We start from the raw sequence: 17,203 nt of genomic DNA on the forward strand, positions 1-17,203 counted from the left end.
ACTTTCATTCTGTCCGCTGTCCAACGTGAGCCAATGTATGGCGTCTAGAATTTATCGCTAGGCCCTAACGACTGAAACTTTCAGTATGATTTTTTAATATTTGCTTGAGTTTTTTTTGTTTATAGATCATGGGGCGACAGTAAAACCCAGATATCTATTTCTTCTCGGCCTCGGTCTACTCGCATCTCTACCAGATAGATAACTGGCCCAGTTCAGGCCCAGGCAAGGTGAGTGAGGGGAGCAAAGTCTGTACGCAGTTCACAGAGGAACGTGTTGACGTCCACTTTTTTCTTCAGTTGATTTCCAGCGCATAGATCTAGATATTAGATCTAGATCTAGATTAGAGTCTAGACAACTAACACGGCGTTATTTGCGACAGAGTGAGTCTGACAAAAAAGAAGTCAAAGAAAAAAGAAACGAATCCCAAAAAGAAAAACAAACACGCACACATGCACACACACGCACTCACACACTCTCTCTCTCTCTCACACGCACACACACACACACATACAAAAATACACATACGCTACCCACACACTCACACACACAAACGCACATCGCACACGCTGGCCTTATATAGTTATACGTGCGCGCGTATGCACACACACACATACACACACACTACACACTACACACACACACAAAGTGACAAAAATAACCAACAAAGACAGTTTGCAGCTCTTTTCTTGTTGTTGTTGCTGTGGTTACCCCTAGATCTAGTGTCCAGTGGTTTTTGTTGCTGTTGTATGCTGCTGATGTTTTGTTGTAATTTTTGTTGCGCTGATGTTTTGTTGTAATATTTGGGCTGTCTAGATCTAGAATCTAGAGTCTATAATGTGTACAGATAAAGTCAACGTACTCAACTGTACAGAAAGTCTTTGTGGATTTTTGCCACACACTTTAAGTTCGCCTTCTCCACTGTTTCATGTCATATGATTTCTTAGGCGACAAAATTTTCATCTTTGCAAATTCGTCGTAAGATTTGAATGCCTGCTCTAGAAGCCTTGGACCACCACGCTGGGAAGCGAAGCAGAAATGGTAGATCTAGAGGATGTTAGATTCTAATCGTCAACTTAAAAGAGCTCCGTGCTCACCCTGTCGCAATTAACGCCGCCTTAGTTGTCACTCTGTAGCAATTAACGCTACCTAAGATAATTTTAAAATATAAAGAGATTGCATCTGACCTAGTCAAGACAAAATTACAGTGGTTTGCGCATTTTCTTATATTATATTATTGTGTTTGTGCTTTATGGTGGGTCTAAACAACACAGTTTTGTGAATGGCTATTCGGACTCCAAACTCCAATGAAATGCACGTGTGCCATCAACAAGTGTACCGGATGTGAAGCGAACGGGCAATTCGACCTTGGCCATCCTCAGTTTCTACGATCTGGCAAAAATTTTTGTCACAAGAAAATTAAGAAAAGTATTAGATTAGTGACTTCAAAAGTGAACAACAGTTTCAAAATCTGAAATGCTACAAACAAAGCAAACAGGGAAACGGCAATCTGAGCTTAATGCAGTGAAAAAAATTAAAAATCAGAGTTTCAGAACAACAGAGAATTATCTATCAATAGGTACAGTGGAACTCGGATTCAACGAGATGAAAAAGATTCCCCGGGTTTTTTTTCTTCTTTAAAATCATTGAAAATAACCCGGATTCAACGAGCACTTAAATCAGCAAGCTCAGATTCAATGAGGTCGCTTCCCGGGTGAACAGCCCCCGCAGACGTGGCTTCTCCCATTTTTCTCCCAGAACAAACTTTTATCTATTCCCGGAAACCATCCATTGCACCTGCATTGTGAACCATTATTCACTTAGCCGATTGCATGCGACCAATCAGCGGCCTTTTTTCATACCAATACATGTGTTGTTGGCGCATGCACGTGTCTACTCTAGCATGTGTCAAGGTCGGATGGGCGGCCTGCACATTTGTGACTGTGTGTGCATGTTGGGGAGGGGGGACTAGCAGTCCGGGCATTGAACGTCGCAGAGATACAAACACGTCACAGTCTTTTTTTGCGCTCTGCAACTGATCATTATTACAATGATAAGCTAGTCTTGACGTAGATCTACGTAATGAATTGTGCACTGGTCTATGGAATCAAAAGTTGCCGTATGCTAGGCTCTCCACAGCAACACAACTTTTTGGTAAACAATCGAGATGACACAGGCATGTGCATTTGAACGAATTGGTCTTTTTTTTACACAGCTCATAATATAATATGCAGGCATTTCAGGCACTACTTGTGACTTCTCTTTATTCGTTACTTGCTCAGTGCCTGTAATTATCTATACAAAACCTCATGTTTGCTATGAAACGAACACTCGGATTCAACGAGATTTTAGGCCAGGCCCGGCGACCTCGTTGAATCCGAGTTCCACTGTAGTCTAGTCTAAACTGGTGATATTTGACAAAAAAGACAGAATCATTGATCAATTGGAAGTCCAGTCAGAAATTAAGAAGAGAAAATTTGTAAAACCCTTCCAAAGGGAACAAAAGTCAGTCATTCAAAGTAACAGTGGTCTAAATGAAAAACTTTTCCAACAGCATACTATGATATTCAAATAAAATCAGGAAATACAATACATATTCTGATAGTGTTATACGAGGTGCCCATTGGGGATGGGGTTGGGTTGGGGGCAATCGCCCCACTCGTCACCTGAAAACAAACGCGCTTGTTTTTAATTCAACTAGTCGGGCGCTATCGACTTATGCCACAATAGCCACTTTGCGCCCCCAATCTGGCTAGCAAACCTCCCCGACCAGACCTAATCCCCAATGGGCACCCCGTATTACATTTGGGCATTGGAGTTTGAGTCCAAATAGCCACAAGAGGCTCCTCAGACTCGAGTCCGAATAGTCATTTTTTTCGTGAATCGCACGCACTATCACACCCGATACATCTTTTTCAAAAAGGAAAAGAAAGATCTTTAAAGTGGCGGTCTTCGCGTGAATTTAGATTTGGTAGAACTGGAAATATTTGCTTCTGAAAACGACGCACTTTTTACGTGTTAAAATAAAATCTACTGGCTGTCTGAATATATTTTTGATTATCCATTCCAGCACCTTTTGACACCAGAGTTAGTTTGGTTGAGCTTATCACAACGCTATGGGGCTTCCCGTAAAATGCATATATATATTAAAAGCCGAACCGTCCGGTCATCGACCGGTCCCCCCCCCTCCCTTCAAACCTAAGATTTTTACTATATCTTAACTGAGGTGCGTGTATTTATATTATTATAGCTAAAAAGAATCTAGGCTTAAAAAGAAATAGGCTACTGAATTGAATGGGACTTGGGGGCTTCAAAAAGTGAAAGTTAAGTTATAGTTATAGCTAATTATACATTTTAAGCCGTGCATGTTATAGTGACCAAAGTTTTAACATAGAGGCCAACTGTGGCAGTGGCATTCAATTACCAACGGGCATGGGCCCTTGCCTTAGCATGGGATTCCCCCAGCCTTCCGCCCAGGCCCAGGGTTAACCTTGAGAGTAGATTGCTCCACTGAGACTGAAAAAATTTCAACTGAAGTTCTCAGACTCCGACCGTTTACTTTTGACTTTGATTTTAATCTGCACCCGTTTATTTGTTTGACTCGGTGTGAGCAATGTTTGATGTCTTTTATCAATACACAGCTTCCCACTCAGCTACACCCATAAGCCAAATTAATGGCTGATTGTTCTTGTGAAATTCTGGAATATTGCCCTTGTGGCCTAGTGGTAAGGCCAGGCTCTCGGACTCTAAACCGTAAGGTGGCGGGTTTGAATCCCGTCAGGGGTCCCGACGTTGTGTCCTTGGGAAAGGCACTTTTTTACATGAATTTTCCTCACTTCACCCAGGTGGGAATGGGTGCCCAGCTATAGACAGCGAAAGATCTTGTCAGTTTGTTAGTGTTTGAACGCTTAATCAGCTGCTTGCACTGTATGCTTCGCGGGAAGCTGAGAATATTTCTGAATGTTGTTTGGACGGCTGAGGTAATAATATAGTGTAAAGCGCATAGAGCTGTTGCGCTACACAAATGCTAATTATTATTTTTGTTAAAGTTGCACAATTACACAATTTGTACCTGTAAGTTACCAAAGCGAAGTAAAAAAAACTTTCCTTTTGTCAGCTTTTGTTTGGCTCTTTGCTAACTTTCCCAACCAACTGTAATTAACTTGGTTAAACTCTTTTCGAAAAGAATACCATCATCTGCTTCTGTTCTTAAGTTGCTAACTCTTGATTGGTTAAAAACTTTTTGGGGTTATTTTTAACATTTTTAAAACTTTCTTCACAATCACTGCCAATTACAAGTTGCTGTATGACCAAATGATTTAATAGAATGCATTGAAATGAGACTTGTGTGTGAAGTCAAATTTTGAGGTCTCTGTCTTTTATGCAATTACTAGAAAATGTAGGATGATATATCTGTGGGGAATGAAATGGGCTTCTTTTTTTTTTTATCATAGAACCATTGTTTATTTGTCCTCTGATTGTCCTCTGATTTTCGTTTTTTTTTATTCTCTTGCTCAATTCACTTTTCCTCAGGCAGCCATGGTCAAGTTCCTCTTCACTTGCAGCGTATTCAAGTATTCCTGGGAACAGGTTGCAACTGGATTGTGGCAAAGATATCCCAACCCCAACAGGTAGTATATTATAATCTTACTGCCTTCACCTTTATGCAGTACATTCCGCTTAAACGCACGGTGCTCGAGAAGGCCCCAAAGTGTGTGTTTATACGGAGCATGCGTTTACATGAACCTGTGCAAAGGGAGGAAGAAACGCAATCATCTCATTTCCTTTGGGGGTGATGGGTCATTTTGGCCGATTATGTGACGACACGTCACTGTTTTTGCAGTTATGAATTATGAATACAAAGGTGTTGAATGGGTTGGAGGGGGGGGCGGGGACAATCCCGACTGTCTGTCGTCTATTGCAACCTGGTAAATGCATAGGATGACCTCAGACTTTTCTCTTGTGATTCATTGAACAAGTACATTTTAAGTTCTTTGAGCGCAGATGATTACTGTACTAGTCTATATTAAGAGGCCTATGTAGTGTTCTACAGCATTCGTCTGTGTTGCGCATCATAAGTCTAAATAAACATTACATGTGCTATCACTCAAACACCAGTCAGAAAGCTTCTCTCAAAGACGCTTTTCGAGTGACCAATTAGAAGACATTTCAGTCCCCTTCCCAGCATATCACCCTACTAGTCCTAGATCTATGTGTCTTAAAAGTTAGGCGTGAAAACTGTCCTTCGCTCTCTTTGTTCTGTGTGAGGGTCACCCCTGTCTCGCCAAATACAGGTATCCGGTTGTCAAGGCGTCTAGGCTTGTCTTTTGCAAGCTGTTTAGGCTGCAACTAAAATTTCCCCTTGTCAAGCTTTGCCTGTCGGAGTGTTTCCCGGATTGAAGTGTGCGTTTAGAAGAAGTGACCGTGCGTTTGTACGTCTAGATTGATTATATGGTTAAAAAAACTCATCATATGATGAAAGCGTGTGTTTGAACAGAATGTGCCTTTCTATGGTGTGCCTTTAGGCTGAGACTACTGTAGTTGGGCTTTTCACTATGAAATATTTTTCAAGTCGATGACAATAAAATCATGGGGCGCTCAATGATTAAAAAAGAACTGAACTGTTTTAATTGAATAATTTGATGCTGCAAAAACAGAGATGTTCATATTGTATTGACCTTTATTGAAGTTTATTGTGAGAATATCAATGTTTTCAAATAAATTTAAAGGTGAAGACTCCATGTTAATAGAGGAAATTTTAGGAGTGCGTGATTAAAGTTTTATGGCTTAGCTCTTAATTTGCACAGATGTTGTTGTTAATATTACATGCTCAACAGATAAAAACTTGTTGATAAATTTACATTGCTTAGTAATCAAAGCATTGTATTTTATAATCTTTTTGGAATGATCTTGTTATTTTTTATACAGCTTGACAATGTTTTTAAATTTGAATTACCGTGTAGGTTGGCCTAATTGTCTTCCTCAGTAAGCTCTCTCGATTTTAGTGTATTTTGTTTTTAGGTTGCAAGATGTGGAGGACATTATTTATTGACAAGATTTTACATGATATCACCATCGTCCATGTTCACCACAGAGCAGTACTTCTTAATACACTTAACTCATTCGGGACGCAGGTTTTGGTCCAGATTTGCACCCGGAGACGTGCGATTTTGGGTCAAACTTTGAAAGTCTGCCATTTTTTTCCCCTTTTGATATTTAATTTTTTAAAGTCTGTTTTCACTATGTACACATTCAACATTTGGACTTTGCCTTAGATCTAACCCGATTTGCCTGGATATATTCCTAAACTTTCCAGGACCCCTACAAAAATGGTGTATGTGACTTTAAAAAAAAAAATTTTCCTCTAAGTTGACAGTGAAGAAATGCAGGAACAAATAAGATAATGTTACAACACAACGCAGCTAAAAGCACATCCCAACACAATTTACAGTCCAAATACTGTGAAGAAATAGTTTCAGTCATTGTGAATAGTCCTTTGTATGGTGCTCCTCGAACTCAAGGATCCTTGTTCTTTGTTGCCTAGACTGCTTTCATAAATCAATACAGAAATTTACAGCCCCCAAAAAAAGACGCTATACGGTCAAAAGTAAATAAATACAAAATAAAATAAGGCTTAGCAATGTCAACCAAACTGGAATACCTTCGTTTGTGCGGATAGTCCGCTGCGTCTCCAGTGGAGCTCAAGGCTATCGAATATATACGTCCAATGCGTCCCAAATAAGTTAAATTATGTTCATTTGACATGCATTCACTGAATTTGACTGCAGGGACATGTGTGCGCTATTTTGTTTTTTTCCTCAGCAAACATGTGCTGACAGAGGATGTCATCTCTAGACACACTGATGGGAACAAGCTCATATCGAGGCGGGTTCTGACAAAGACCAACAAAATCCCAAAGTGGGGCGAGCGGTTTGTGGGCGGTGACAGCCATGTTTTGATCATTGAAGAATCAGTTGTGGACCCAGACCAGAAAACTCTTACAACATACACCAGGAATATAGGATTGCAGAAAATTATGGTATGTGGTTCTGTCTTCTCATGTATGTTCAGTTGTGTTTTTCTTTCCTCTTTTGTAGCTCTGCTCTGCGTATTATGAAACAATGTAATCTTTGATCTTAATATGTGTTGAGGGGGGGGGTGTTGCCACCCAAATATGTTTGGTCGGGAAGCATGTGAACATACTTTTCTTTCACCTTGGTGGAAGATACAAGTCTGGTTTTTCTAGATCTCGAGGAATATTCAGTGAATGTTGAGTGGTTTGATTTACTGAAAGCAGACCTGCCACTCATCCCGATTTAATCGGGATATCCCGATTTTTTGCCCCAAATCTCAAGGATCCCGATTTTCCCGATTTCGATCGCCAGTATCCTGATTTTTTGTCGTTGCGTCTGTTGCATCCGATTCTGAGAAAAAAATATAGAAAGTTCTGCAATTTCTTTTGCGTGGAAGCACCGATTGAACTTTTTATCGACAGGAACTTGGAACGCTCTTTTCTAAAGCATCTATGCCGAATCTAGTAAACGACTCACGCACGTTATTTCAACTAATATCAGCGTAGTATCGATTTTGAATTCAGACTTGGACACGCTCAAGATCTACTTTCGCTTTTATAACCCGGAATTCTCTGATGGTGTCCTGATTACTGTAACAATTATGACTTTTAGCCTAAGAATAATATATTCGTTGTTCTGCCGTTGCTTTAAAAGCAAGCTCGGTCTGAGTGCTGGTTAGTCGGGCCCATCATCGAGACCTGTCAGTGAAACTTTCAAACGCTCATTCGCATCACGTGACCTAGCTGACCTCGTACGTATGAGTAGTGCGTGTGTTGGGGACCGTTGGTTGTCGAGGACAACAAAGTTCATTCACACCGGTCGAGGTGTTTTTCGGGACTTAACCAGTGTGGACGATCGGGGGAGGGGGGGGTATTTTTTTTTCACTTGGGCTTATTGCACGTGCCGTGATACAGATACTAACTGAGGGGAAAGGAATAAGAAAAAATAAATAAATAAACAACCTTCGCGCGATCTTTTTTTTTGGGGGGGGGGGGGGGGTGCCTTGATTGTATATATATATGCGATGGAAGTCAAACGTTGTTACAATATGAAAACGCGGGCTTTTTGCATGGATGATTAGAGTTATGTGCCAGCTATTTTCAAGACTACGAGAGTTTCAGCATTGTTGCAACCTGTGCTCCCCCAGTCTATCCAACCTCGACTTGAGTACATATATGCTGTCTTTCAGTTTTCTCTCTATTTAGAGGCCCAAACGTGAACTTATTCCAGCAAAAGTTTTGTTTTGTATACTTGCCTCATAAAAGGGAACCAGGAGACCCCCCCCCTTCCCCAGTGTCCCTTATGACTAATTTGCCGTTGATCCCGATTTTTTTCCTCAAAAATCCTGATTTTTAGATTTCATAGAGTGGCAGGTCTGCTGAAAGGTAATGGAAAAGGACCAACAGAGAGATGTCTACTTAAGGAGCCTATATGTTTAGGTTAGGTGTCTTATACAGGGACATACTCTTGGAGTTCTCTTGTTCTTTCCAATCTCAAACATTGTCAACCCCCTGGGGCAGTGCCACTGACTGTAGTGTCTTTAGTAAAGGCCATTCCCAAAGGGGGGACATTTCTCGTTCAAACACAGTAGAATTGTAAATGGGCTGATTCATCTTATCACGCTCATAACTGTGCCTGATCTACAACAGGGAACTGCTGCTTTTTCTTTCCTAATCCTTACTATCGTCATTTTTCCTCTACTTCTTTTGTATGTTTGTCACTCTCTTGTGAACTGCTATTTCCGGGGTGCCTTGATAGTCGAAGCAGACCTTGTGCTGTTGTTGAAGCTAGAGAGGTGAGCAGAGTAAGTCTGATTCCCTATAAAGACTTCTCTGTTGACACCCACCCCTTGGCGCTCATGTGACCTTATGCAGTTGCGAGTGCGTAAAACCCTCTACTAAAAAAAACAAAAAAACATTGTCATTGTGTGCATACAGATTGAATTGTTTATATTGTACTGAACGGAGTACGGCCTGATATGGTACTTTTTTTTTCTTTTTGTAGGCTACTAGATGAGTTTGTCTGCATGGGATTTACTGGTCATAGAACCAAGATCCAGCGTTCAGGTTGTGAAGAAATGAATGGGGTGGGTGGTTGGCAGGTGCTCTGGTGTGGTTTGCTCCTTCTTTCCTATCAAACATGTATCATCCTTATCTCCCCTCCTTCTTTTTTGTTTGTTACTCTCTTGTAACACCTCCAATCTTCTGGCGCTCATATGACCTTATGCAGTTGCGAACGTCGTAAATCCTCTACTAAAACAAAATCAAATGAATGGGGCCTTATGCTACACAATAGCCCCTGAGTATATCGATGGCCAGTGACACGATTTTTTCATTGTTCAGATGTTCACATTATAATTAGGCTCATGTTACTCTTGTTCTGCGTCTGTGCCAAGATGTGAGTCCTATTAGTAACTTCTTACATCAAACATTCCCGGTGGGCTGCCAGGGTCACTGCGTGTACTGTTAGTGTAAAGCAAGTGACTCTGGAAACGTGTGTGTTTTCGTCGTGAATACCATGCGGCTGTGTTAATCGATGATGAAAATAACACTCTATCTTTTGTTATTTTATTTATAAAGTGTTACGAACACATGAATAACTCCCTCTCATAAGCTGATAAGACATTATGAGTAGTTACGCCCATTCGAATAACCTTTTTAAGACGCTCTTGTTATTACGAATGACATGGGGTTGGAAAGGGAATAATATAGGTTAATTTCCGAATGTTTTGCTCTCAAATTTTTCTTTTTACCGGCACAAAAGTATGCCTAACTATCAAACAAGCAAATTTTTATCAGGTAATATCATTTTATATAATATCAAGCTTATTTGAAAGATTTTGTATAGAAACATTGAAGTTTTGTTGCCTGATCCTTTTTATAGCTCCTCATGTCTAAGTGGGTCAGTTTGCTCTCATTTTATTGAACGAACATCTAGAGCTACAAACTTGGTCTGTTTTGAATGAGACGTAGGCCTTGGTTACAAGCCAACACAAGCTGTTCTAGAAGAAATAGGCCACAAATTCAAGCAGACTGGCGCCCACACACTTGAGCTGCGGGAATACGAGATCAGGTCATCACGCGCTGAGTCAAGGCCGGACAGAAGGCGTGATGCCGAAATACTCACTTTGGAGAACATAAACCTGGCTTCCACAGGACGAGGGTTTACTGATATTTTTTCTTATGAAAAAGACAACCCCCAAAAAATGGGATCAGAGTGAAGTGGGCTGGCATGTGTTATTAGTGTTTTAAAAAATATTGCTCTTTACGGTTTCATAGAATGCTGACAGAATATAAGCTGCCAACTTTTGCAGTGAATGACATTGTTGAGTTTGAAGTCAAACTTAAATATAATGTGTGTGCTCTTTAGATCAAAAGTTGCACTAGAAGTAGAAGTAGACTTGCGCTCTTCAGGATGAAATAATTTCTAAACTTTGTTAACTCAGTCATGGGAATAAGTGGGTTAACTTCATTCGTCTATAGCATACAATCTTTTATTTCTGAACAATGTCACTGTTGCTAACACCAGGAATTTGTTTACGTTTCAGAGTGTTGACGAAAAATGTGTTTACCGTACAAGTCCTGACAACTCTTCATGGACAGTGTGTGAAAGATCAGCCTTCATTTCGTCATCATTGCCTTTTGGTTTTAGCAAGCCTATTGAAGTATTTGGTGTGAAAAGGTTTCGTGCAAATGCAGAAAAAGCTGCTCAAGGATTTGACTACGTTCTCCACTCTTTGTTCAAACCAGACAGTGTAAAGGACCATCCGCTTGTTGCTTCCAGCAAAATAAAAGATACTGCTCGAAGAGCGGCCGAAATGGCTAAGTCAAAAACAGCTATGCTTCAGCGAGCATCATCATGAGATTGACAATTGCTTTTCAGGTGTATCGAAAGCTAAAAAAAAAAGCTTACTGTATGGTAACCTATCTCCCATGGAGAATGCAGATATATAGTTTGTCACTACACATCTTTCAGATGCGGGTATGATGACATTGCTGAATAGTATCCCAGTGATAAACTTAATTGAATGACCTAATGAGACAGATGGTCAATGACTGATAAGCTTGCTTGGAAGCTAAATAGAGCATTCCAGTGTTGAATGCCATATCATATCTGAGGCAGGCATAATTTTTTTTTATCAGTTTTTAATTTTATAATTTTGAATATTTTAAAAATCAAGTACCAATTTTCTAGCCATATAGTATATAGTGAGGCATAGAATTAGAGACAGTTTAAAAGTCGAAGCACATAGAGTTGATATCTCTACTGTAGGACTGGTTCACTATTGTGGAGTGGGATTTCTCTTGATATTCCTTATTAAATTACATTGCTGTGAAAAAAATTCCCAAGTGTATGATGGTTAGCTCTTTTTAAAAGCAAATGCATGCACGATTTTTCAACACCTTAACAGTTAACCCATTCTTAATACAGGCTGGTGCGGCTGAACTGATTGGAATCTTGATCAAGGCTCAGTAGCTATTTGCTTTCTTTCCGAGTGGTGCTCGTAATTTTGCCCGTCTTCCTAGAATATTTCCTCTCAGTTCAGTGTCCTGTCAATGGTGTCAAGATTTCTGCACTCCACTCACAGTAACATCAGTGGAGTCTGCTTAAATGAAACAATCAAACAGTTTGTCCAAAATTAACTGTAAACAGAAAGAAAATTTTTATATAATACCTCTTTTTTTCTCTTCTGTTTTAGTGCTACTTCTCTGTACTGGCTGTCCTCCAGATGTTAGTTTAAGCGACTCTACTGTATTCAGTGTCTAATACTACTACTAGGGCATTATTGCACTTGAACAAAGCCAAAATGACACTTCTCTTCAGAAGGCACTCTCTGCTAATGATGGTAACCCCCCTATACTATACTGTGCCATATCATCTGCAGTTCCTCCCCTGTCCTTTATTTTTCATTCCAGACCGCACAGTATAGAGATCTGTTTTTCCACTACGGAATTGTGGGGTGAACATACAAGATCTTGCGTCTGATTTTCTGTTGTAATTGCGTAATTGCCGTGAGTTCCTACAGTAAATTTAAAATGAGGAATGTACTCACCTGTTACAATGATTATCTGTTGAAATTGCTGTGAGCTCTGATTATGAATGTTCAGAAATATTGTTTAAGAAGCTGATGTTTCTAATAATGGAAACACTATACAATTTTCTGGTGTGAAACTTTGATATGTGAGTTAATTGGTTAAATTTAACTAGTCCTCCATCCATTATTTACAGTGTATATAAATTTTCTACATTGTATTAATATTTCATATATATCCAGTGATGGCATGAGCACATGAAATTCTCTCTCACTCTGACGGAGAAAGGGATTTTGCTTAAGCTTTGATTTATTTAAAGCATTTTGCATTCTTTTCTCTTTCACCATATATTTTATTGAATACATTATGTTCTTCCATGAGAACAATGGTTTGTTCACATCACCATCAGATCAGCAAGGTAAGAGATGGTCACTCAACTGGTACAATGATTACAGGGAAGTAAATTGTACATCTGCATGTAAAACAATTTGTGTTCACCAAAGAAATATCAAGGTTGCATTCCAGTCATCTGTTGGGATAAAACGATATTTTATTTGGATTGTCAGTGTGATAAGATTGTACAGTCACAGTGTGTGTGTGTGCTAGATCACCCCAAATCAATATCATGTTGACCATTCGCCAATGAAAACATAAAAATAAAATATAACGAACTTTACTTGATTTGGCTTTGTTGTTTTTTTAGGTATTTTGCTGTCGTTGTGAGTGGTGTGTGTGCAGGAGGGGGTGGGTATTCCTCTATTCTTTTTTTTTCCTACTGTTCCAACTAATCTAACTTGGTACATTTGTTTCTGTATGTCCTATGCTGGCTTTTCTTAGCTGCAGGCCTGCTGTAACTTTGACGAAGTGGCAAACTTCTATTGTTACATCAACCCACATTGTGGGTGGTTGGTGGGTGCTTTGATGTGGTTTGCTTCTTCTTTCTTATCAAACATCTATCATCTTTATCTCCCCTCCTTTTTTGTGTTTGTTACTCTTTTGTAACACCTCTAATCTTCGGCACCTATATATGGCCTTATTGTGTTGCAAGTGGCACTAAAACTACAACCCACATTTGACATTTTTTTCAATCAAATTCAGAGGGTCAAAATAAGTAGATGTTTTACAACTTGTTTTACTTATATTATTGTGTGTGGCAGTTTAGATCATGCTTTGGTAATATCTTTCAAGGTGGTGTACTTTTTTTGTATCACTCACTTGTCAATGTTTACATTACTTGAAATTTCACAAAAGTAAAATGAGGCTCACTATTATAGTATTGCATGACATCATGTACCACTTACAAAACTTTACTGTTTACTTGGATGGTTGGCGGGTGCTCTGGTGTGGTTTGCTCCTTCTTTCCTATCAAACATCTTTCGTCCTTATCTCTCCTGACATTCTTTCTTCTTCTTCTTCTCGATCTCATCACATTTGAAAACCAAAATCTATCTATATACTAGGCCATCCTGCTTAGTTGTGTTGGCCAATACGGCTTCTCTTGTAGTGTTGCTTCAATGAGGTGTCGACGTCCTTCTCTGTGGGTGGTTGGCAGGTGCTCTGGTGTGGTTTGCTTCTTCTTTCCTATCAAACATCTATTGTCTTTTCCCCTCCTTCTTTTTTGTGTCTGTTAGTGTCTGTTACTCTTGTAACACCTCTAATCTTCGGCATTTTATACAGTGGAGTCCACTTATAACGAGTCCTGAAACAACGAGAAATCTGTTATAAAGACCCTATTCTAAAACCTTGTTTTTTCCTCTTCTTTATCATTGTAAATAAAATACTGCTATAGCGCAATCGGACAAACACAGGAGTCGGTTATAGCGGAATATTGCTGCTGCTGTGCACAGCGCACAGGTCAGTTATAGATATATATAAACCTCGCCAGTTGAGAAACTTGTTGGTGGTCTAGCGAAACCTAGGAGGTTACATCAACTCCTTGAGCGAAACAAAGAATAGGAGAGCCCACGTTTGCCAACAATGAAGGCCGGAGCGAATGAGTGGGGGAGAGTGTGGTGCGCAGACAAGCACAACGCATCGTGTGATAGGCCAACCTAGTCTAGATTATCTAGGCCTACCACTACCCATTCCCTCACCTCTCCGAAGCGGGGATAGAGAGATCACAATGCTGTGAAGGATGGAGTGAATGTGTAGTAACGTGCGCAAGCAGACGAAACACACCACGGGGTGTTGTGGAGTGGGGGCTCTACGTTCTTCAGTCTAGGGTGGAGGACAACACAGCGGGCGAGTTAGCCCAGAGCGCATTCTTTCTGATCGCCAACGCCGTGCTGTCAACATCGCTAGCGCTAGAGAAAGAAACCCGATTTGATTTTTGATTTTGATGTTGAACAATGTCATCATCAGGGGGGGATAACAAGAAAGAAATAAACAGAACACCAAATTCATAGATTAGGCCTACTTTATTATTTCCATTGAATTTATTTCTGGATTCCTTATAACGAGAATCCTGGTATAACGGACATTTCGCACCGGTCCCCTCCCTCTCGTTATAACAGGATTCCACTGTATGACCTTTTTGGGTTGCAAGTGTCGTAAAACTCTTATATAAACTAAAACTGTCCTCTTTACTCAAGTGTGGATTTGTGTTCAGCTTTAAAATGATTTTTCAAAGTCGAGTCCATTTCGCACAGCCTATTATACTGCTGTCTACAGTGTAGCGGTAAGGTGCTTCGCGGTCGCACACAGAAGACCTGAGTTCAATTCCTGTATGATGAGAATTTTTAAAGATATAAAAGATATAAGATACATCTTTATTGTCCAGATCCTGGCACATTGGTTTGGTGTTCCACCACGAGTACACACACGCACACACACAAACACACACGTACACACGTGCACGCACATGCACACACAAGTAGGCTTACAATCACATACATAATATAAATGAGCAGCAATATAAACAATAATAATCGTAAGCTAGATACACACTCAATGATATTTTGATGCATGCTCTAAGGTCGTAAGTACACTAAACAAGATAGATGGTTAAGATGGAAGCATTTTGATAGATGATGGTAAAAAATGACCTTCTGTATCTTTCTTTGTTACAGATCAGAAGCATGGGTCTTTTACTTCTGACTGATGTTTTTATTTGAGGGAACAAGGGATGTTTGTTGTCTAAAAAGATGGAATTAATTTTCTTAGTGCAAGCTGTTATGTACAATTCATCCAAGTAGGGGAATGAAGATGTTGAAATTTTACATGCTTTCCGTATTAGTCGATTTAATTTTTCTTTATCTTGTTGTCTTGTGTTCCCGGCCCATGCTGTTATACAAAAATTGATAATACTTTCTATGGTTGGATGGTAGAACATGGATATCAATGTTTTATCAACTTTAAAATACTTTAGCTTTCTAAGAAAAAATAGTCTTTTGTTCACTTTTTTATGCAGGAGAGAAGTGTGGACACGCCAGTTGAGTTTGTTGTCTATTGTAACACCCAAATACTTATAGTCTGACACTCGCTCGATGTTTTCACATTTCATTTTGAGTGGCTGCAGGGGCAGTTTCTTTATTCTAAAATCAACGACAAGTTCTTTTGTTTTTTTCACATATAAAAGCAGCTTATGATTTTCACACCATTCAGAAAAATTAAGTACAAAATTCCGGTAAGCGGTTTCGTTGTGGTCAGCCTGAATTAGCCCAATTATAGTTGAATCATCTGCAAATTTTATCAACTTGATGTTACTGTTGTTTATTTGGCAATCGTTCGTGTATAGTGTGAATAAAACTGGTGACAAAACACATCCTTGAGGGGCCCCTGTATTTGTTGTGATGTATGTCGATGAAGAATGTTTTAATTTTACATACTGGGTTCGGTTGGTAAGAAAATTGCCTTCTATCCATGATATTAAATTGACGTTAACACCTATGCTTTCTAATTTCTTTAAAAGGATAGCTGGCTAGATAGTATTAAAGGCTGACGAAAAATCAACAAACAGGATCCTACAGTATGTTTTAGGCTTGTCTAAGTGTCTATATATGTTGTCAAGAAATAGTAAAATGGCGTCTTCCACACTTCTCCCGTGACGATATGCAAATTGTAGAGGGTCCTGGGTGGGTTCTATGTACGTTCGTAGTCTTTTTAGCACAATTTTTTCTAGACATTTTATAACTACCGATGTTAAGGCTATTGGCCTCAGGTCATTCATTTCAGTAATTTTTTTCTTTCTTTGGAAGGGGGACGATTTCAGAACATTTCCAAATAGTGGGAATAGCATGTGTCAACAACGACTGGTTGATAATATAGGTGTAAATAAAACTAAGTTGTGCTGAACACATTTTCAGAATTTTGGGTTGCACACCGTCCGGACCACACGCCTTTCTCACATTCACACGTCCAAACACACGTATCTCTGTTTCTGTTGAGATAATCTATCTCTCTCGGCTCACTTGATTTTTTAGAAATACTGAAAGTTTCAAAGAGATCTTTGCACTAGAAGTATTCTAAAAGGTGAAGAATACAACCCCAGGGGTACAAAATGACCCCGGGGCGTACGGACTGGGTTAAACAAAATGATTCCAAAGAGCGAGCCTTGGCTTTTCTTCTTCTTCTTCTTCTCGATCGCATCACACTTGAAGTCTGGTATCTGTCATAAATTGGGCCGTCCTGCTCAGTTCATCTGTCGGCCCGTATAGCTTCTCTTGCAGCGTCAGTGGGGTTGGCCACGTTTCCTGTCTCAGGGCCCTGTGTGTCTTGCAGTGCTGAAGGATGTGTTCAACAGTTTGGTCCGCCTCTCCACACTGGCATTTTGGTGATTGTAGGCCTACTAGTTTAAAACATTTGTACATATGTTGTCTCAGTCTTGTGTGTTGTGTCCTTAGTCTGAAGATAATCACTTGTTCTTGGCGGGACAGCTAATGGTAGCTATCTGGTGTCTGAGGTGCTTTAAATAGTGTATTTATAATAGTTTTTATTTCTGTGTAGTTAACGCTGTTGTCTGGTTGCTCTTTCTGTGCTCCTAGTTTGGCCATCCTGTCTGCCTGCTCATTTCCCAAGACACCACAGTGTGATGGAATCCACTGCAGTATGATCCTCAGACATGGGATGTCCTCAATTTCTTTTCGTAACCTTGGTAGTTTG

General features: G+C 39.8%; 1 protein-coding gene across 1 annotated transcript; it reads left to right on the forward strand.

Annotated features, from left to right (window-relative positions):
- The first annotated feature begins 6 nt into the window (after window positions 1-6).
- LOC101854662 (PRELI domain-containing protein 1, mitochondrial) lies at window positions 7-12,779 on the forward strand. The gene is made up of 4 exons (XM_005106379.3): window positions 7-227; window positions 4,531-4,628; window positions 6,820-7,036; window positions 10,618-12,779. Exons 2-4 carry the CDS (start codon window positions 4,537-4,539, stop codon window positions 10,930-10,932), a joined length of 624 nt encoding a protein of 207 aa, XP_005106436.1. The 5' UTR covers window positions 7-227; window positions 4,531-4,536; the 3' UTR covers window positions 10,933-12,779.
- The last annotated feature ends 4,424 nt before the right edge of the window (window positions 12,780-17,203 follow it).

The sequence above is a fragment of the Aplysia californica genome, unplaced genomic scaffold (assembly GCF_000002075.1).
Source record: "Aplysia californica isolate F4 #8 unplaced genomic scaffold, AplCal3.0 scaffold00530, whole genome shotgun sequence".
Classification (NCBI taxonomy): Eukaryota; Metazoa; Mollusca; class Gastropoda; order Aplysiida; family Aplysiidae; genus Aplysia; species Aplysia californica.

Coding starts and splice junctions, on each gene's coding strand:
- LOC101854662 (XM_005106379.3), top strand. CDS start 4,537: ATGGTCAAGTTCCTCTTCACTTGCAGCGTATTCAAGTATTCCTGGGAA. Junction 4,629..6,819: donor AGATATCCCAACCCCAACAG/GTAGTATATTAT, acceptor TTTTTTCCTCAG/CAAACATGTGCTGACAGAGG. Junction 7,037..10,617: donor TAGGATTGCAGAAAATTATG/GTATGTGGTTCT, acceptor TTTACGTTTCAG/AGTGTTGACGAAAAATGTGT.